The sequence below is a fragment of the Microchirus variegatus genome (assembly GCF_963457635.1).
Source record: "Microchirus variegatus genome assembly, chromosome: 18".
Lineage (NCBI taxonomy): Eukaryota > Metazoa > Chordata > Actinopteri > Pleuronectiformes > Soleidae > Microchirus > Microchirus variegatus.
The window spans coordinates 23,058,867-23,075,770 of NC_139819.1; the positions used below are offsets into that span (position 1 = coordinate 23,058,867).

Consider the following 16,904-nt stretch of genomic DNA (forward strand, 5'->3'; position numbering starts at 1 on the left):
TACGCCCGCGAAGATCGCAGCTGTAACTCCTCTTCGGAATCACCTGTGCAGATAGTGATGATGATGATGCTGCCGCCTTCAAACGAGATCTTGTTCACGCCTCTATCACTCCCACCTACGGACTATTTAGAAGGTCCAAATAAACTAATCACCAAAGGAGGAGGAGGCCGGGGAACCCAGAGAGAACCTGGAGAGAACCCAGGGTGAACCAAGAGAGAAGCCAGTATGAATCTGGGGAGAAGCCAGAGAGAAGCCGGGGTTCACCCGGAGAGAAACCGGGTGAACCCAGAGAGAGAAGCCAAAGAGAAGCCGCGGTGAACCAAGCGAGAACCTGGAGAGAACCCAGGGTGAACCAAGAGAGAAGCCAGAGAGAACCCTGGTTAAACCCAGAGGGAAGCCAGTATGAATCTGGGGAGAAGCCAGAGAGAAGCAGGGGTGAACCCAGAGAGAAGCCAAACAGAAGCCAAACAGAAGCCAGAGAGAATCCGGAGAGAGGCCAGAGAGAACCTGAAGAGAACCCAGAGAGAAGCCAGAGAGAACCGAGAGAGAACCCGGAGAGAAGCCAGAGAGAAGCCAGGATGAACCCAGAGAGAAGCCGGGGTGAACCCAGGGAGAACCCAGAGAGAACCTGGAGAGAACCCAGAGAGAACCCGGAGAGAAGCCAGGATGAACCCAGAGAGAACCCGCGGTGAACCCAGAGAGAACCCGGAAAGAACCAAGTATGAATCCGGAGAGAACCCAGGTAGAACCTGGGGTGAAACCGCACAGAACCCAGTGATAACCCAGGAGAACCTGGAGAGAACCCGCGCTCACACGGTGAGCAAACATGCAAACACACTGTTGACCGGAATCCGAAACCAGCAACACTAGACAATGCTCCACCTCCAGAATTTTACAATAATCTAAACATTTTCCACCGCCTAGCTTGCTAACTTGTTAGCCTCTTTGGCTTCTAGATGGTGACACAATACTGACACGAGGCACCAAGCCTCAAACTCTTTCCTAACACACGAGTGGGTTTTGAGCACCGGTATTAAGATGATAGCAGATCCTTATTGGTCACTACTGAAGCATCAATATGTTTAAAATACCAGGGGCTTAAACCACAACTGGGATCAACACACCAGAAGACGACAGGATCCAGTATTTTCAAACGTTTAATTCATATTCAGAAGATAGCTTGAGTGCACATGTACATAACGAGTGTTTCTTTGATATTTTCAGAACATTAATCTACCTACATGATCGTATCTCGTATCGTCATCGTCGGTCTAATCTATTCTTTGCCCTCGGGAAACGTACGTCTCTTCCTGGATCTCCTAATCGTCCAGCTGGCAGAGACAAGCTACGCCGCGGTTAATCCAGTGTTTCTGCGGCTGGTCGGAGGGCAGCTCGATGTTCATGACGTAGTTGGTGGAGTGTCCCGTCGTGGACAGGGTCCCTCTGCGAGCGCTCGTTTTGTAAACAGGACTGAGGTAGATGTTTTCGTGCTTGAAGTCGGCCATCTGGCCGGGACAAAGCTTGATGATGGGTAAAGTGTCGAAGAGGATCTTGGGGAAGGACTCTCCGATGTACATGGTCTCCCTGTCCCATCGGGCGCCCTCCATGAATAGGCCCTTGACGTAGGCCCCGTCCTCGGGCTTCTCGTCCATGTTGTTCTCCGCTTTTGTCACCTCGAATTCGAAACCAATAAAGTCTATGGGGATGGTGTACTTCCTCGCAAAGTTCTGAGACACTCCCGTGAGGAACGACTGGGTGAAGTAAAAGCCAGATAGCCAGAAGACTATAGGCGGGCCGATGTCGATCCAGCTTTGCAGGAACTGGAGTCTGCCTAAAAGGTCGGTCATGTAGCTCCCCAACGGCTTGAGAGACGGGTACGACTTGGCCGCCCACATAGCGGGCACCTTGCCCACCAGCATGCTGTTGAAAATATTCTCCAGTTCAGCGGACATGACGATAAGACCCTTTATGGCCTTCTTGATGTTCACCAAGCTGTCGCGCACCACCTCCGTGAGTCTGTTGAAGCGGATTATCTCCTGCCTCAGGACCGTGTTCATCGACTCCTCGTACGTGACGGGGTATTTCTCGATCACCATTTGAATGTCGAAGTCCGCCGGCAGCTTGGACAGGATGTCTTCTGAGAGCTCGTCGACAATTTCCTGCGGGGACTTGGCCCCGCCTCCCATCTGCCTGGGCATGGTCGACAGCACGCCCTGCAAGAGCAGGTTGGTTTCCTGGTTGTCCTTGGTGATGTCGGCGTTGCTGTGAAGTCCAAACACGCAAGGGTCGGCGCAGATGGGCAGCGCTCGAATGTATTCCACGTAGTTCTCGTAGGGGCCGTGAGCCGGGACGTAATACTGATCCCCCTCACACAGGTTGAAGCACTCCTTCTTAATCAGATCCCAGTTGTAGAAGTTAGCGAGGAGTGAGAGCAGCAGTCGCCTGTCTTTGTCGTCCGTCACCCGGCCTCCGTAGTTGCATTCGCCTGTGAGGTATGTGAGGGCTGCCAGTGGAACCTCTTCGTACTCGTCCAGGAACATCTGGATCTGCCTCATGCTGATCCTCAGGTCAGACTCATTAAACTCGTATGGTATATTCCAGCCCAGGGGTCCAAAGTTCCTCCTCTCTTGAACCAACGCGTGGAAGAAGACCAGTCCAAACAGAAGCTTTTGCCAAATTACTTGCTTCTTGGAGCTTACGAAGAAGGTGGGGTCGGAGATGGGATGACTCTGGAAAGAGCCCATCAGGTTGGCTCGGATTCCTTTAGGAGGCTCGTTGGTCATCTTCAGGCCGTTCTGCAGGATGCTCACTGGGAACTGTGCGCACGGATAACTCGTTAACCACAACCTAAAGTTTGGGTGTGTGTTGTCTGGGGTGATGGTGACCTCACAGATCCTCTCCAAACTGGGCATCCAGCTGATGGCCAAGTGGCAGTTCTGAAGAACCACCCACGTGCCCTCTTTGATGGCCTGATCGATCATTTCGCTTGCGATGGGTCCCTGTCCCTGCCCGAGTGAAATGGTTTGGGTCTTACCGCCGCCCATTTCCAGGTCATCGGCGAACCTCAACAGACCTGCAGTCGGATCAGATCCAGCCGACAACACGAAGATAAGAGGGGAGCAGCAGTTTGAGTCTTTGTAGCTCCCTGCCAGGTCAAAAGAAGGGGGTTCGATGAAAGCCCTTCCCATGTTATCTTGTATGAAGTCCTGCACTGCCGGAACCAGCTTATCTGGTCTGAAACATCTGATCACGATCATCCGACACATCCCCTCCAACTTGTTCCATTGGTCGGGTAACTGTGCTTTATGCGGGTACCCCGAGTCGTAAATCTTTTTCCATTCGGAGATGTTGTCTCGGACGTGTTCGTAGAGACCCTTCAGCTTTTCCAGACCGGAGCCCATGACGATCTCAGACCAGCTTTTGTCAGACAGCCACTCTGGGCCGGGGTTCGGGTTCGGGTTATCCAACGCGATGCCACCCGTTAACAGGAAGCGCCAGACTTCGTCGTCCACCCTGCCCTTTCCCTGCATGATGCCCACGGTGAGCAGCAGGGAGAAGAGCAGCTTGTCCTTCTCAAACAGCGAGCGGCAGACGTTTTTGTAGATGCAGAGGGTAAAGTGTTCGACGATGTTGGCGATTCGTTCGTCCACGTCGTCGCTCTCTACGCTCTCGGCAATCGAATACAGGTAGAGGTGGATGAACCAGGTCAGCGAGTACTGGTACATGGGTTCAATGTTGGCCAGTGTCGAGATGCAGAAAAACAAGATGGCGGAGTGCACTGCCACAGGACGGTAGCCCATACGGGTGTCGTCGATCTCTTTCTCGGTGACGCTGGCAATTTTTTGCTTCTTGGTGATCTCCTCCGAGAGAACCTTGGAGGAAGACAGGATCTTCACCGCGTTCTCGTCCTCCAGAATGTTCCCCTGAGACGAGGAGAGCACCTTCAGGATCTTATCCTCAATTTCCTTTAGCTGCTTGTTGTTGGCGGCGCTCTCCAGGATGAGCTGGTTCTTCTTCTCTTCGAGTTCAGATCTCTCTTTGGCGACCACAAGTCCTAAAAGCTGGTCCTGTAAGCCTTGTGGGGTGATCATAAAGTTCAGCAAGCAGACTTTAGCGGCCACTTCGGGCAGATAGTGCGGGTTCCTCAATCCGGTGGTTATGTAGAACTTAAAATCGTCGCAATATTCCGCAGTATTCTCACCGATTTTAATCAACTTCATCCCGCCCTGTTTGTAGGTTTGCTTCAGTAACACAGAATCGAGTACGGGATGAAGCTCCTCTCCGACGTTCTCCAAAAGAACAGGGTTACCCCAGACGATGCAGTTCTCCAGTATCCTCACGTAGTTGTCATCCGATTGTTTGATGACGGCGAGCTGATTTTCCTTCTCCATGTTCTTGATCCATTTGTTCGCTTGGCCCTGAGGGTCTATCATCAGGGGCCAGCGGCGGGAATTAAATGCGATGATACCGTTGTCCGTCGAGAAGGAGTCCACCGGCAGACCTGCGATCTGCCACGCCCTGATGGCCACCTGGTTACCCAGAGTCGAGATGAGGGTGAAGTCCTTGGAGCACGGAATTTCTTTATCTTGGCAAATTTTGTGCCACTCTTCCTGACACTCGTTACGGAAGTCTACGGTAAACGCTCCGAGGTAGGACACGGTTCCCGAAGACAGCAGTATGTCGCCCGTCAGGTTGGTGTATCTAACCTCGAGTAGGTTGGCGGCCTCCGTCCACCGGCTTTTCTCGCCACCCAATCCTCCAATCAGCTTCTCCGCCCTGTCCAGTTTCTGGGAACACAATTCGATATTGTTCTCCAAATTCTGCTTCTTATCGATCATGGTGTCCAAGTTGTCGTTCAAGGTCTGCAGTCTGTCCTCGACTTCCTTCAGCTCGCCTCTCTTCACGGCCAACATTTCCATCTGCGTCGCCAGCTCGTCCTCGGCCTCCTTCAGTTTCTCCTTCTTCGGGGCGACGACTTTGGCCACTCGCTCGTACACTTCCATCGCCCGCACCCACTTACAGAGACCCTCGCAAGCGGAGGACACGGTTTTGATCTTAGTGGGCTGGAAAGAGGGGTCGTCGATGTATTTATCTCTGATTTTTTTGATGAAAGCCGGCGGGATGTTGTCTTTGTCGTACGCTTTCAGGCTTTCCAAAAACTTTTGGTCTGCCAGGAGTTTCTTTGAAGGGCCCCAGAAATCTTCAACCATCTTACCCGACCCACCGGGATCGGGCTTTTTCTCAGGTTTAATGCCTTTCATGATACAGATAGACTCCATGACTAGTTTGACGAGATCAGGCGGGTTCTTCATGGACTTCACCTCTGTAATATGAGCAGGTTTTAAGGTGTCCAGGGCTGACAGGGCGGCGTCCAGAGCAGGCATAGCTTCTGCCAAGTCTTGCTCACACTCCGACTTGATGACTTTAGCTGCCGCTGCCGCTTCGTTGGCCACTTTCTCGTCTCCAGACACGATTAATTTCTTCGCGTCGACTTCCTTCGTTTCTCCCTCTATCTTGAGCATCATCTGGTCCGTCTCAGCAGAGGTTTGAATGAGGTCCGGCTGTAAGGCCGTCAGCTCCTCCTGCATCACCGTCACCTGGGATTCAGCAAATTCCAGTTTCTCAAGACCGACGATGTAACGCATCCTCGCAGTGTCGACTTCGTTCCTCTTTATGTCGAGCAGAGTCTTGTAGGTGAGGATGAGTTCAAGGTAGGAAGTGGGTGTGACGTAGTTGTGTCTTCTTAATCTGGAGAAGAACGACTGAGACATCTCCTTAACGCCCGTCTGGAAGTTCTTGCACATCTCCACCACCTCTTGTCTAATGTCGCTCTCCATTTCCACGTCTTCTAAGAACTTGTGGGCCACCATTTCCAGAGCGTCGGTCGGCCACGCGTGAAACCAGTCAATTGTGCAGCAGTTGATTAGCGACGGGAACATTCTCAGACGGTTCCTGAACGCGTCGCCGATGGGACTCATGGCGAGCACGATGTGAAGGTTGGCCTTCACTCGGTCAATAAAGAAATTGTACAAGGAAAGTGGACTAGGGTCAATCTTTTTGCCTTCCATACGTGCAATTCCCTGCACTTTCTCAAGGATCTCGACACGTTCTTCCATAGGAAAGATGTTTGGCACGTCACCGGTGTTGAGCAGCATGTTGATGTCCTCCAACATGGCCTCGTCTTTAATTTGGCTGTCATTGAACAAGAAAACCGAGTGATGGCCGTCGATGCCTGCCTTAAGCATCATCCGCTTCAGGTCGTCTCGCCAGTCTGACATGCTGTAGGTTTTGGTCAGCTCGATCTGGAACAAGATGTAGTCGTTTATGAAGGTGCCCAACTTAGTGGCACTCTGACGCCCTGAGCCACCGATGCCAACAAGTAAAAGGTGGCCGTTCTCTTGCTTCAGGACGCGGCAAATGCGTGAAATGTGCTCGATGGCAAACTTGAAGAGAACAAGAGGCATTGGCGTCTTGCTGCAACTGTTGTAGTCGTCCAGGTAGCTCTCCATCACGTCTTGCAAGGCGTTCAGATCTGTGATTTCGTCGTAGATCCTGTCGCCTTCGGGATTAGAATAGTCGCCGAAGAACAAGCTGCGGATGCTGTCGTCGTCGACCTGGCCGTCATTGGTGAGGTGACTCAGCAGCTTTTCCATGCTCTTCTTGAAAAAGTTTGAGGTTTCCTCTTTGACGATGCCAAAGAAAGTCTCCTTGTCCTCTTCGTCGATGAGTCGGTCGTAGAAAACGCGGTACACCTCGTGGATCCACAGGCGGATCAGTTTTTCCTCGTCCTTCATGTGAGTGCACGGCGCCAGGAGCACGCCTCGTATCACTCGGGCGAAGTCACGCAGGTTGAAGATGTAGTGGGATTTAGACGGCGTGGGGAGGAAGTACTTTATGGCATCCTTGTAGACTGCCGTCGTAGCCTGGACCAGGATCTTTCCTAACCTCCCGAAAGAGGCGTCAAACCCTTTGCTGAAGTGCCAGTCGGTGATGGAGCCGAATATCATTGTCATTTTGTCGTCATCGAAGCAATCGATGAAGACGACGTTCAAGTGGCGAGTGAATCGGCCCGAGACCTCATTGCTGCCACCACCAGGGGGCCCTGACGCGGACATAAACAGCACATCTGCTATGTTCAGTCTGGAAGTGTCCTTCAAGTCGTACCAGTGTCGATGGTCGATCCATTGCCTCAGCAGTTCGATCGGGGGTTGCGCGCCATAGATTTCTTTAGCCGGCATGTTCAGGTCGTCAACAAAAACAATACATTTCTTTCCCACGGGCGGTCCGAACACGCCCTTTTTTCTTCGGTCCAGCTTTGACATGATGATGTCCTGGGTTTGATTTGCTGAGGTGCGAGCTGAGAAGTTGATGCAGTTTGGAGTGTACCGCTCCTTCGGCAGCTGTTCCAAGAAACTTTTGTTGATCGCAGACTTTCCGGTTCCCGTGGGCCCCACGAAAAGCATGGGAATTTCGTGCGACAGGTACGTGCTGAGGAAAAACAGCTGCCGTGCCGTCTCCATGGTTGGAATGATGAGGTCCGACACGTTGGCCTCTGCTGAAATGGCCTTCTCGTCCTTTGTGATTAAGTCGGTCCACACGTTCCACTGCCCGTTTCCGTTTTTCTGGAAGTAGAAGTCAAAGACGGAGCCTTTCTCAGGGAAGAGGTTGGTCTTTTTGAGAGTAAGACTTTTAGGCGGAGGGTTCTCCGTGTCCAAGCCCGTGATCAGGTTGCGGTAGAAGACGTTGAACTTCTGACGACTTGGCCCGGTGACGGTTCCACCGAGGCTCCACACCGCCGAAAAGAAAAACAGGCCCTGCAGCCACATGGTTATCTGCTCGCTGGACATAGCTTGTTTGCCACCTTCTGCAGATGCGGTGATTTCATCCATCAGGCAGGTATACAGCTTCATAAGACTTTGGGCCAAGTGAATGGGAGACGTCTGAATAACATATAGACATTCGCTCTCGATAAAGTTTAGACATGGCTGAACTATCCAATCAAACAAGTCCACGATGATGTCCCTTTGTTTCCCACTCAGGCACTCGGGCAGTGTGTTCATGTATGAATCTCTGAGAGGAGTCCAGCCCAGCTGATCGGGTTCCATGTAGATCATCCCGCAACGACTGACGGTAGCTGGAGAGGCTTGCTCCAGGTCGGCAGTTTCGAACAGCAGACTCATCTTGGAACTCATTTGTATGATCTCGCCGCTCATTAGACACAGCTTCTTGTTGTCGTCGAGCACAGTGTTCATGTTCTCGATCCAGACGGCGTCGATGGGCCCGTCAAAGATGATCCACTGTCGACAGTCTGAGGTGGACATGGCCTGGTTTCTGTAGGTGGTGGCCAGGACACCGTCGGACCATTCGTGGCTGACGGGATCGAAGCAACCGTACAGCTGACCCATGGTGATGGCCTTGGGGTTGAGGATGCTGTAGTTCACTGCAAACTCGTCCATCTGTTTAGCGTTGTAAAGGTCTTTGAGAGCGCCTGCGAGAACCTTATAAGAGCAAGTCTTTCCTCCCAGAGGTTCTCCTACGATCATGAAGCCGTGACGTACCAACATCATCTCGTACACCTGGATAATTTTGCCAATAAACCACGTGACCGGCTGGAGGTTGTACCTGTCGATGTTGTCGTTGAGAGCGTTGAGGAGGAGGTCATAGTCTGGTTTCGGAAGTACTACGCCGGGAAACAGATCAGAGATGATGCCCTCAAACAGAGGAACGTCCTGCGCCAGAAACTTGGCCATGTTCACGTCCATCAGCGCCCGAAGCAGCAGCACGCTCTCGTTCTCCTCCGGGTACTTTAGCTTTAAATTCCCTGCTGCGGTCAGCACGGACTTCACGGCCCTCATACCGTAATCGTAGTGGTGCTGCGAGGACAGCTGCTCGGAGCACAAACGATACGTGGCCACGATCTTCTGGGCGAGGCTTCGGGATTCGATGAAGCCCATGGAGTAGAGCGAGATCTCTGCGATGAGACCGTAGTCTGGAACCATCATGGCCACGGTTCGGAAAAGGGCTTTCAGGTTGTCGGGGAGTTCGGCTCTGCCGGCGTAACCGGGGTTCATGGTGATGAAGACGTTGCAGGTGGGGTTGAGCGACAGCTCCGTCCCTTCAAACAGGAACGTCTTCAGGTCCTTGGCGATGGCTTGTTGGATGCAGAGGATCTGCTGCGCCACCACGGAAAGCACCTCCACCTCGATACGGTTGAACTCGTCAAAGCAGGCCCACGCTCCAGACTGAGCCAGGCCTTTGAAGAACTTACTCATGGCTTTGTAGTCCAGGCCGTCAGAGCAGTTAAACACCACGCACTGCTTCGCCAAAGCTTTTGCCAGATCTTTCGTGGTCTCGGTCTTGCCGGTTCCAGCTGGACCCTCTGGCGCTCCTCCCAAGTTCAGCTTCAAGGCGCCCATGAGAGTTCTGTAACAGCGGTCAGTGAGCGGTGTGATCACCAGACGCGGGGAGTTTCCCAGATACTCGTAGCCGTATTTCACGCACGTGGTGATCATGCGCAGCATCACGTCGCCCTCCTCCCAAAAGTAACGCAGCTGAGAAATCCAGGCAAAGTCGTTCAGCGAGGAGATTCCGTCGTCTGCCAGTTCTGCCACAACATCCCGGGCGTGTACGTCGATCACGATAAGAGCACCGAGGGTCATCCTGGCGCCGCCCGGGAGTTTCCCTCGCACCAGTTCCACAATATCAGAGATCTGTGCGTTACTCTTGTCCACGTATTCGGGCAGGGTTTTGGTCTTGATGGCTTCAGACACTTCACTTGTCCAATAGATGGAGGAAGCACAAATGACGACTTGGCCTGGCCACTGCAGCACCCAATCCTTTCTGTGCAGCTCTGCGTACTGTAGCACCCCCTGGTGGATGACGTCCTGAACGCTCCTGAGCATCAGATGCTCCACCTGCAGCAGCCACTTCTCCACCATGCCTTTGGCGTGCGCCGGGACGATCATTTCCGTCAAGGGTATGGTCTCGTTCTCGGAGCTGATCATGCCCGTGATCTCCATTTTCTTGGTGAACTCCAGTTTGGCGATGCCCTCGAAGCATTTCTTCAGGTGAGGCTGCACACACAGCGGGTCTTTGGTCTGGGACAGAATCTCCAGCAGCTCGTCGTTCGACAGGAAGAAGAACCTCGGGAAATACAGCCTCTTCTTTTCCAGGTAGGTATTGAGGCCTTTTTGGATGTCGTCCAGGAGAACATTGGACTCCTGCAGACGTTCCAGCATGTTGGGTTGATCTGTAGCCACCAGCACGTGGGTGTCTTTAACGGCCCCTTCGATGATGTTCTTGTAGTAGCCGTCCACGATGGCAAACTTGCGTCCCTCCTCGGGCATCTGCGCGATGATGTCCTCGGAACTGAAGATGGGCTCGAGGTAAAGCCAAGTGGCCTGACACGTCAGCATGGAGTCCAGGATGTCCTGCATGCTCACCAGCTTGTCTTCCCATTCCTTGCATTCCTTCTCCATCGGCTTGATAAACGGCGACGCCTTCATGGTCTGCGTCTTCATGATGTGGTCGTCCAGGAGCAGCTGGATGTCGTCCACAGCCGACACGATCTTCATATTTGTGTCTCTGTATTGACTGAAAGTGAAGTGAAGATCGGCCCATTCCGTTGTCATGTTGTTCAGGGTCTTTTCCAGGGAGAACTCCTTACTGGCTATCGCTCCGATCTCTTCCAGTTTGTGAGAGTGCTCGGCCAGGCCCAGTTCCAGCATGTCCTGCAGCGAGCTGTTAGCGTCTGGTTTGACGTCAAAGCCCACGATGCCGCTGATCTCCTCCCAGTGATGGGGTTTGATCCCGGGATTGCAGATGGTGGTCAGGATGGGCAGGTACTTCTTGAACTGGCCGATTCTTTTCTTGAACGACTGCGAGACGTTTGAAGGCCCGACGAAATCGGAGAAGGTCTTGTTGAGTTTGTGCATCGTCCTAAACATAACGTCCAGTTCCTCGGAGATGCTGTCGGCGTTCAGATGCAGGAAAGGACCGTTCATCCACACCGTGGAGTTGCTCTCAAAGTTAAAGGCCGTGTTCCAGAGCTGCTCGTGCGGCTGTTTGTCGGCTAGCATGACTTGCAGCATCGGGAATTGGCTCTGGTCCTTGTTCAGCAGCTCCTGCTCCCGGTTGATTTCCTCCAGCTCGGTGACGGCGGACTGGAGGCTTTCGGAGATCTCGGAGAGAACGTCCACGTTCTTTTTGATCTCGTCGAATTCCATGGATTCTTTCTTCTTGAACGTGTGAATCTCTTTGTCCATGTCCTGCAGTTTCTTGTCAAAGTCTTTGATCCTCTTCTGGAGAGTGTCCTCGACCCATTCCCTCAGCGTGGTGAGGCGAGACTTGCAGTCGTCGAGCTCGCTCAGGACTTGCCTCGGCCACTGGAAAACGTGAGTGTTGAGCGTGATGTCGTTCAGCGACAGCGTGGCGTGGTCCAGGAGGAAGATGAGGCGGTCTTTCGCCTCGTCCGTCTCCTCTTTCAGTCGATAAATGGTGGACTCGGTCGTCTCCTTGATGAACGTGCTGAGGAACACCACCTCCTCCGTGTTTTCCGGCTCTCTTCTCACCGTCTTTGTGATCTCTTCGTATTTCTGACAGATCCCCTTGTTGAGCTTGCGGTTCTCCTCCACTTCGAACATCACTATCTTGTCCACGAGTCTTTCGCAGCGGTGACACAGGTCTTCGTTTAGCTTGCGAGCGTCCAGGCAAAACATGGACAGCGGCACCAGCGGAGGCAGCGACGCGATCTCCTTCCACGTGTCGTCGATGCTTTCGATTCTGCTGTTGTAATCTTCTATCATGTTCTCCTGCTCGAGGAAGTGCAGTATCTCCTTCTTTGCCGCGTGGTCTAGCAGATTGCTGTACTTCTGATACACATTCAAATACTTATTTGGCCCAACGGTGTTTTTGTTCAAAATGTCCTCGACTTTATTCAGCAGCTCCATGACCGAGTTTTCGTCGGGCCCCACCGTGCGAAGGTACAGGTGCTCGATGTCGGGGAAGAGGGTGCACTCCACCCTCGGCAGCTTCTTGGCGCTCTTCAGTATTTCCATGAAGGCTCGGTGAATGAGCTCCCAACATTCCGGAAAGCTCGGGCAGAAGCTGATGTAGGGTTCGTCGGCTTGCAGCTTCACCAGCAGGATCTGAGTCTGAAAATACTCCATGTAATCGAACGCGTCGCCAAAGTCGTTCCCCTCCCGATGCACGGAGAAGAACAGCAGCAGGTCCTGGATCGACTCCATCACCAGGCCGCGCAGCTGCAGCGACATGAGCGACGCCACGCAGTTGAAGAACTCCTGCACGTGGACCAGCGCCACCTGCTCCTCCTCGTTGGCGAGCGGCATCCACAGGTTGTTGTAGTCGTTCAGCATCTGCGCGCACTGAGGCAGCCAACTCTGCAGGAGCTGATCTCTGGTGTTCTGACACTGGACCTGCACGAACTCCTCGAACTCGGACGGCAGCAGGGGGAGGTTGGCGTCGCGGAGGTCCTCGAGTCGGACGAACCTCAGCGCCGAGAATCCCTTGAGCCAAGCGTCCCGCAGCATGATCATGACGGGGTTGACGGTGAACAGATGCTGGCTCTGCCACATGAAGGCGTTCCGGTAGTTTTCCGTCCAGGGCACGGGCGCACGGATCACGCTCCTCGGGAAGGATTTGGGAATGTTGGATATGGACAGGCGCTGGCGCTCGGACGGGTCCATCAGGATGTAGTCAACGATGCTCTTCTTCAGGCTGTAGTAATAATCCCTGTTGACCTCCTCCTCCAGGAAAGCCTTGGCCCTCTGGACACTTTTGGCGCCCTCCTCGGGGTCGCGGGGCAGCAGCGCCATGATGTCCGTGACCTGCTCGCGCGACTGCGGCACCACCACGGAGTCGGGGACGCCGGTGGTGACGTAGTACATGTATCGCTCCAGGTCGCTGTCGTTGGGCGCCGCCTCCATCTTCCTCTTCTTCTCCTCTTTGCCCTGGATGATGCCGATCTGCTCGGTCGGACTCAGCGGCCGCTCGCTGCGGATGGACTCGCTGGGCGTGCGCTGGTGACGCAGCTCTTTGTACGGGATCGCCACGTCGGTGGCGTTGGGGTGGAGGATGGGCGGGTATTTGCTGGTTTTCTTGACACTCTGGTACAGGTCGGAGGGTTCCTCGCCGGGCGGTAGCGGAGGCGGGAAAGTGCGCTTCTTGCTCCGGCTCATGTTGGCGGACGAGTCGTCCGTCGGCCTCTTCCGTTTCATCGTGCTCGGCTGGATTCGAACTCGTTACCGATGTGATTTTTACCTGCTGGGTTTCGCTGACAGTTGGCGCCTGAGATTCTGCGTCGCTTCTGCTCGTCTGTGGCGTAACTAGGCGCGATGGCGCCTTTGATGTGTCGGTGACGCAGCAGCGATGAGGTCACGCTCTCTGACGTGGACGTTGTTCAAAGGCAGAGGAAATCAGGGAGCTCGCCGTTGCCGCGCGGTGGTTCTCGGGAACCACGCGAGTACCCGAGCTCGCGTTCCATTTCCAGAAAATCAATCGAGAAATAGTGAGTTCAATCAACCAAGTTTAAACATTTATTTTTTACACTGCTGGTTTTTACTCTTTTCAAAAATGTGTTTTAAATTTGGAATAATTGACCAATTAAGAAATAATAATCCACCAATTATTAAGAGTATATTATAAAAAATGGCAAATATCAACCTGATTAATCAGTTTACTTCCAAATATACCTGTATTTATATTTGACAATGTATACAATTCACTGTTTTACTTCATTCTCTATCGAATTGCTATCATTAATTTAACATTTGATTAACTAGCCTCATTCTTTACATCCAAATTAAACTTGTCTAAAAAAAAATAAATACAATAACTGAACTCTCTGTTTATCTATTTTCTAAGCAGATTTTCTTTATGCCCATGATAAATAGAATGTTAATGTGAAGTTGTGATATTTTTACAAGAATATAAGAGAAAAGATGCAAATCAAATAAATCCGGTGAAGCTCTACGCAGACGCAGTTTGTTTATTCGTCAAAATGCTGCTTTACGTCATTTAAAAACTGAATATAATGATAATAATATAAAAAAATGTCACCTTAAACTTGCAATTTACAACACAAATAAACAGAAAAGAGTAAATAAAAAGGCAGAAACTCTACTTTTATTGGAGTTTTTCACTCTTAAATACACGTCATACTGACATTATGAGGTTTCTTCAGTTTGTTCTGGTTTACGTTAATAATTTAACAAAGGTCACTGTGTACATTTCTACTTGGTAACTGTATATAAGTACACATATATACTGTATATGTATGTTACTAAGTGATTAAATTAGCGGCACAGACAGTTACAAAATGAAAGTCAACAAAACGACACCAATATATTAAAATTGTAGTTACAGTTGCTGATTTTGTTGCTACATTTTCCGAAAACAACAACACATATTTGGTTTGAAACACTTCTTCTTCTTCTTTTACATGTAAGTGCAAAAACATCACGTTAAATATTGGCAGAAGCTTCTCTGTAGAAAACGTCCTCTGCTCTCACGTCGCGTCCGACTGAACTCCGGCCACAAGAGGTCACTAGAGACTGAATTCTAACGCTCACAGCGTTTGATCTCCCGGCGCTGATTCAAGTTATAACGATTGAAAACTACTCACAGTCCTTCTTCACGTCAAATGTTAAAAAGAAACTAAAAACAAAATCTGATTAAAAGCTTTATAAAAATTACTCTCTGAAATAAAATCTGTATAAAACCATTAAACATGATCATGACTGAGTGAAATGTGTATATATATAAATACACATATATATATATATATATATATAAATACACATATATATATATATATATATATATATATATATATGTTCAAACACTGACAATAAATACAGCAATTTGTGATTTTTCTAAATTTAAATTAAATAATTAGATAAGATTGCAGTGATTCTCAAACTTTTTCAAGATGCCGAACTTCCGTGACGCAAAAAAGTGACAAAGTAGCTACTAATTTTACACTCGTAAAAAACACTCGCCAATTATCGTACGATAATTCGTCGAACGTACGATAATTGGCAAAATCCATATGGTCAATTAATCACGACTGCGTTATTTCAAACATAAAAAACATCAAATCTTAAAAAGAACAAACGCTCGTTTGTTGGGACAAACCAAAAAAAATCACCCGCGACCCATTTGTGGGTCTCGCCCCGGTGTTTGGGAACCCCTGTCTTTGATGGGGGGTGGGGGGTGGTAACGGTAACAAACTGGCACAAACAGGATCAGTCAGTTTTGACACATTATCTAAACACAAAGTAAACGACGGTGAAACAAATTTGTAACAAATAAAAACACAATTTTCGGTCACGAATCACGTTCGCGTTTTACCGCGTTCCGTTTATATCGGGACTTGGGAGGTCGGAGATTAGACGGGACGAGTGTTTGGATATCCGAGTTCATCCGTGTTCCGACTTTCAAAATTCCGAGTTCCAACGACATCTCGGCTAACGAGCTAACAGCGAAGCAAAAGTCTGTGGTATATATATAAAAAACGCTACATGGCTAATTATTATTTAAACTATTGAATATTTATACACAAACATAAAACACAAGGCTACGTTATAAAAGCATTAGCATGCGATTAGCGATTTAGCATACGAGCAGCAAATAAGGGCTACTTATTGTTTTTTTTTGTTCTTTTTAAAATAAATGATGTAAAAATCTTTTAAAACAGGTTTTGTTTTTGCTTGTAAAACGAGTTAAAAATTTAAAATTCGTACTGAGGGCGACATTTAAACGAGTTCTCGACATGATCCTAATACACGAGTGTGAACGTCCGTTAAAGGGGAAGTCGCAAGATTTTCTCTGAGTTTTTGGCTGCAGCTTCTGTCAGAGCATCGTTAGCATCTGTACATATATAAATATATGTGTACATACATATATATATATATATATATATATGTACACACCCTTCATTTATTTAAACTGAGTCAGCATTGGCACAGAATTCTCGGACATTCATTCGCGCCAAGAAAAAGCTTTTCCGCTAATTTGATTGAACTTTTCCTTCAATCTCAAAATGAGTTCGAAGTTTATTCCAGCTCCAGACTTTGGTCGTGGACGTTTATCTGCGGACGCCTGCGCTCTGGATTATTGAGTTGACGTTAATTTATTCAGTCCTGCTCTGAAATAAAACCTAGATATATTAAAATAATCTGTCGGACTCGGTACAGAGAAAGAGGGCGGGGCTAAACCGACACGGCGAACTAGGGTCGTCGTTGCACTTCGCCGATTCGTTGGACGAAAGTCTTTCTCCCGGTAAACAAGCAGAAGTGAGGACTTGCGCGTCCGCCTCCGCTACACTAGGTGGCGATGTGTCTCCTTTCAGGCCGCTTAATACTGGGCAGTTTAGCATGCGTAGCTGGTGGCTAGGTGTTAGCACGTCGAGCACAAGAACTTTTTGAACTTTTTCCTCTTCAGTCAGAAAAAAAATGTTCCGGTCTGGATTTCATCCGCATTCTTCCCGCTCTTTTCTTCATCTGTGGACTTTTTTTTAGGTCTTTTAGGTAAGTTTTTGGAGGCGGGGCCTGTGGAACCTGCGCAGAACATTTGGCTTAACATGTGGGTCAGAAGGTTCAATCATCGGCCGTTGGTCACACCGATTTCTAAAAATCGACCGGTCGTCCCGTTTATTGCCGAGCGATAAAAGCGATTTTGTTTCATAACTTTATCCTAAAACCGCGGTCGTTCGTTTGCGACGCGTCGTTAAAAACTGACCGAGACGCTGAAAATATTGCTTCTCTCGATGTTAGCTGGAAGAAGGTGGGCGGATACCAGAGCGTAAAAAGGTCCCTGATGAGCGACGTGGTCCTAAACTAAGAAGTAAAGTGGTTCCTCGTCCACGACTTAAACTTAAAGTCGCA

At 50.1% G+C, this 16,904-nt stretch overlaps 1 protein-coding gene across 1 annotated transcript; it reads right to left on the reverse strand.

Annotated features, from left to right (window-relative positions):
• Nucleotides 1-1,319: 1,319 nt before the first annotated feature.
• Nucleotides 1,320-13,235, reverse strand: LOC310939825 (dynein axonemal heavy chain 3-like; the record flags this gene model as incomplete). Its single annotated transcript, XM_083904669.1, has 1 exon — nt 1,320-13,235. The coding sequence occupies one exon, from the start codon at nt 13,233-13,235 to the stop codon at nt 1,320-1,322; it is 11,916 nt and encodes a 3,971-aa protein (XP_083760795.1).
• Nucleotides 13,236-16,904: the final 3,669 nt, after the last annotated feature.